The sequence below is a fragment of the Etheostoma cragini genome, chromosome 3, assembly GCF_013103735.1.
Source record: "Etheostoma cragini isolate CJK2018 chromosome 3, CSU_Ecrag_1.0, whole genome shotgun sequence".
Lineage (NCBI taxonomy): Eukaryota > Metazoa > Chordata > Actinopteri > Perciformes > Percidae > Etheostoma > Etheostoma cragini.
The window spans coordinates 3,327,218-3,332,614 of record NC_048409.1 but is presented as its reverse complement, the minus strand read 5'-3'; the positions used below and the strand labels follow the sequence as shown (position 1 = coordinate 3,332,614).

Genomic DNA, 5,397 nt, shown 5'->3' with positions numbered 1-5,397 from the left:
AGACCTTAGTGGTCCCCTAATACTGTATCTGAAGTCTCTTTTATATAGACCTTAGTGGTCCCCCAATACTGTATCTGAGGTCTGTTTTATATAGACCTTAGTGGTCCCCCAATACTGTATCTGAAGTCTCTTTTATTTAGACCTTAGTGGTCCCCTTATCCTGTATCTGAAGTCTGTTTTATATAGACCTTAGTGGTCCCCTGATACTGTATCTGAAGTCTCTTTTATTTAGACCTTAGTGGTCCCCTTATCCTGTATCTGAAGTCTGTTTTATATAGATCTTAGTGGTCCCCTAATACTGTATCTGAAGTCTCTTTCCCAAAACTCAGCCTTGGTGCAGAATTACAGCCACTAGAGTCAGTATCAAGGTCAAAAGGTGGAGGCTGGGGGTGTGGCCTTGACTAACTGCCACTCTGCTCATTTGAAAGCCATGATGTCTCTCTCTCTCTCATGGGGGGCCCAAATTCTCTGGGGGGGCAGAGCAGAGAAAGGGGAGGTAACCTTGCCCCTTATGACCTCATAATGAGCAAGATTCCAGAGCATCCCATCTGAGCTTTCATTTTCTCATTGGCAGAGCAGGATACCAAAGGCTCGGTTTACACCGAACGCCATTTCTAGCTACTGGGAGACCATAGGCAGGCTGTTACGCATGTTAATGTTAAAAGACCTCATAAAGTTAAATTTGCATGCAATGGTACCTTTCAAAGAACCTGAAAGTGTGTTTTCTAATCAAGTTTACTGCATGTAATCAGACATTCTGGGCAGGAGCTCTTAACATGTTGTTTAGCCTTTTAAGCACAGATGAAACAGGAGCAGGATTTTTATTGACTGCATTTAAAAAAAAAAAAAAAAAATTATTTATGTTTGAAATGTCTAACTTACTTGGACATGTGAAAATAACTTATGTCAATTGAGCAATCACTTTCTAGCAGAGAAAAATGAGAAACTGTATAATCGGAGTCTTATAGAAATGTTTAATATGGATTCAGTGGCTACGTGAATTATGACAACTGCAGTGTGTGACTGTCAAGTTTTGCATCAACATTTTTTATACAGTCTTACAAATTAAACGTTTTATATGTCTGTATGTATGAGTTAATTATTGAACTCAAGTACAGTGGTGCATTCACATAAACAGTGGAAGTGCCTCTGAAACATTACCAATAACCACATAGAAATGTAAATGTTATCCCTAAAAAAAACCTGTGTGGCATGTATCTGTAATAAAAGGCAAATGGATTAGAAAATACAGGTGCAGTCCTTTTAATAAGATTGCACATTGTAAACTTATCTCTGCAGAGGTGGGAGACCCACGTAGACAATTTGGATGTGGAATGCAGCTTTCCTGTAGTGTATTACCACCTTTACATCCGAAGGGTTAGTCCTAACCATAGAACATGTCCAAAGCTTGTTTTAAAGCCTGAGTCTAGCTTCATTTGGTGCAGAGTGACCTGCATAGACAGCTTTTGCTGGAAAACGTCACTGATAACTTTCACGTTATTATCTGACTGTGACTTTTTGCAGGAAAGTCTCCGTTAGATCTGATATGCATGGCTTCCTCGCTTAAATCGGTGTTCACCGCATTGCTAACAGCTCAATCATTTCATTTTCTCCTCAGTCCGAGGTCCACGGCGGGTAGCCAATCAAATACCAGATGAAATCCTGCAAGACCCTGAGTTACAAGAGGCCATCAAAGCCCTGCCTGCAAATTACAACTTTGAGATTCACAAGACGGTTTGGCGAGTGAGACAAGCGAATGCAACGAGAGGTGAGTTCTGTTCTTTCTGAATACACTTGATTCATTTTGCACAGTCACAGTATTTACTGTTGAGGGGAAACATGCCAGAGTTCAAGTTATAGAAGTTCAGTTGTAGAATACGCTTAATTGCAAATGTGGAATCTGGGTCTGGGTGGTCCTCACCAACTTATTCACCCACAATAATAAATTTGGCAGTAGAGCCCGACCCATATACTGTGGGCCGATATTATCGGCCGATATTGGGCATTTCTCAATCTATCGGTATCGGTATTTATAATGGCCGATTTGACAAATAATGACAAATAAATGATTGTGATGAATTAAAAAAATGGAAACGGACTGTCAACCATGTTATGAGTGTTGGCGTTACATAGTCTGTCCACCAGAGGACGCTCTAAAAGGTCCCTGTTGGCAACACGGATTTCTTTTTGTTAATGTGTTTTTGTTCAAAGGACTTTAAGCTTCATATCTTAAGTTTGTGTTTTTTATACATTTTATTTATCAGACCTTTATTATATTGTGATGTTCCTCTGTGCTGTTGTAACAGTAAAACAAATTATTATCATGTTATTTTAGTGAGAACTCATGAATAACTACAAATAACTAATGTGAGTGAAATATGTTTGTTTCGTAACACGTTTCTGGATTTAAAAAAAATATATCGGCCGATATATCAGCATATTGGATTTTTAAATAACCAAATGTTCTTATCAGCATCAGCCTTAAAAATCCTTTATTGGTCGTGCTCTATTTGACAGATTAATAATTAAACAGTTAAAAGAAAACTAGTGCAATCTCTGCACTAGCAAGTGGCGTTTTGAGCTGACCAACACATGTATAATAAAAGATCAATACTTGGCGTCTGTGTATCGATACAGTCTTGCCACTAAAAATACTGCGATACTATGCTGTATCAAGGCAACTGTGTGAAAATCTAACCTCACGGATATAGTGACCAAAATTATTATCATTGTCACGGTCTTTTTTCTAAAGTGTGTTCAATGCCTTTAGCAGCAACTGTTTTACTGCACGTTCTGCAGACAGAACTATGTTGAATCATCTATCCTTCGGCATTCTCATAATAACCAAAATATGCCCAGGCTCCAGGCTTTCGTCCTCTTAGAGCGCTGTCATTTCCTCCTTCCGACATGATTCCAACTCCAAGAAACTAGTGGCGTCTTATGAACGAGTTTGTAGTAGTCTCCACAGAGAAGGGAGGCATCTTGCTGCTAATTGGATTTAGCTCCAGTCACTGTAGGACAGACTTGAGCTATTGGTAGGCCATGCTCATGCAGAACATTTTTGAAATATGGCAATAGCCTACTTTATCTACAAAAAATGATTTATCAGTATCCAAGAGCCAATGCTCATAGTTTCTCTCAGGGGAAAAGCAAGATTATTAGCAGAAATATGCAAGCAGAGGCAGGAGCAAGCAGCAAAGCGTCTGCACTGAAACATTGAAGGATCAAACACACAGTTTCCACATCGTGGTAATCCACCTTGATAATAATGTTATCCATCCATCTTTGTCCCCTTATCCGGTCTCGGGTTGCGGGGGCAGCAGCCCTAGAGGGGGAACCCCAGACTTCCCTTTCCCGAGCCTCATTAACCAGCTCCGACCGGGGGATCCCGAGGCGTTCCCAGGCCAGGTTGGAGATATAATCCCTCCACCTAGTCCTGGGTCTTCCCCGAGGCCTCCTCCCAGCTAAACATGCCTGGTACACCTCCCTAGGGAGGCACCCAGGAGGCATCCTTACCAGATGCCCGAATAATAATGTAATATTCAATTAAAACGGTAATTGCTATTTTTAACATTTTCATCGTGGTTGACCGTTCCACTGTAGAACACACAGATGCACAGTGTTAGAACTCTTGAACGAAAAGACAATGTGTGCAAACATTACGTGAAAAGGCCATCCACGAGTGCATCTGTGCTGTAGCAAATCCAAAAACAAACACAGTTTCTAATGGGCCGTGTAGGTCATCCCACAGTGAGTCAACAAGCATTTTACCCTGGAAATCCAGAGCTCCTGCAAGAGCACAATTTGAATTTGCTCAGCGAGTTACTCTGGCATCGAGTAATGCTGCTCATTAACTATGCCCTTTTAGCCGATCTGCCCCAATCACATTGGTGTATCTGATATAGGCGGGGCCAGAGGTGAGCTAAACAGATGACGACAGTCTAATCTACAAGTTAGCTCCGCTGGTACCTAAGCGTATGGAGCTCTGGATACGTCAGCCCGTGTGGTGTTGTGATTGGTCGTAGTGTTATCCAATTGCGTGCAATGAGATTTTCAAATGCGTTACATAATGTGTCTGTGCCCATTTGTGGTGATGTGATTTAGACCAAAAAAAAGACTCCTTTTCTTGTATAATGTTAACTCCTATTCTTATTTTATTATAATTATTATTATGCTTTATTATTGTTATATGATGCTTTTCACTATAACACCTCCATGTGTATTTTCACTCTTCATACACCACAGATGTTTGCGTTCAGTGTAACTACAAAAAAATACAAGACTTTGCATTGTTTATAACTTTTTGACCCATAGTGAAAGCAGAACTTGGCCCCATAAAAGACCAGCACATCAAACCCAGTCTCAAAGTCCAAGGATGGAAAAATATTCTATTCATTACAAAATTCTATTCTATTCACTAACAGACAGACTGTCCAGACATCATATTTTTTGTTGTGATATCTTTTGTCCTTTGGTGTTGTTTCTGGACGGAGGTCATTTAAACTGATACAAGATATGGGTCACTTTGTAAACAGAATAATCAGATCTGAGCTTAAATCTGAATTGAGTAGTAAGGCTTCCACCCTCAGGACTAACTTGAGTGGGGGGCACAGTGGGAGGCTTCACTAACATCCATGTACTGTACATTGTGGTCTATGGCAACAGGCAAATCCTTTTTGTTGCTCTCAAACCGCCTTTAGTATCATTTGATGATAGTATTACATTGTTTTACTAGCCTTTTTACATTTATTAGGTGATAAAACAAAAACACCCACAAAATGAAATACTACAGGGTAGGGCTGGGCGATATGGACCAAAAGTCATATCCCGATATAATTAGGCTGAATATCGATATACGATATATATCCCGATATTTTTTCCGCAAATGTTCAGTCAAAGTCAAAGTCAAATATGACATGTCACAAGTAGTTTTATTGAAACCAGCAATTTCAGTGAACAGTTGCGAAATCAAATTAATAAATAATTAACAGGTTTCTTCACCTGCTTCATAAATACAAGCTCAGCTGTTTAAATAATAAAATGTAAACATAAATACTGTATACAACAGGAGTACATTTTTTTTTTAAATCAAAGCTCCATAAGATGAACATTTAAATAAACAATATCTAAAAAATAAAAATAGGCTATAAAATAAAATAGGCCAATTGTTTCTGAAATAACCATATTTATATGAGAAAAGTACAATATGAAATTTTTTTTAGTAGGACAACTATAAATGGCTTATTCAAATTAAATTAGAGATTTTTTTCTCCTTTCTAACAAGTCCACAGATGTGAATAACAAACACTACAAAAGAAAAAAAATATGACAAACCCTAGTAAGGGCAGCATTTATATATAAAAGAACAAAATAAAGTGCTCAGTTTAATAACATTTC

General features: G+C 38.8%; 1 protein-coding gene across 1 annotated transcript in view; it reads left to right on the top strand.

The window, feature by feature from the left end:
- Nucleotides 1-5,397, top strand: part of dph1 (diphthamide biosynthesis 1) — a 72,752-nt gene that overhangs the window by 1,222 nt on the left and 66,133 nt on the right. Inside the window, exon 2 of the mRNA XM_034866641.1 lies at nt 1,619-1,768. Coding sequence (XP_034722532.1) covers nt 1,619-1,768 — 150 coding nt within the window. The remainder of the gene's footprint in view (nt 1-1,618; nt 1,769-5,397) is intronic.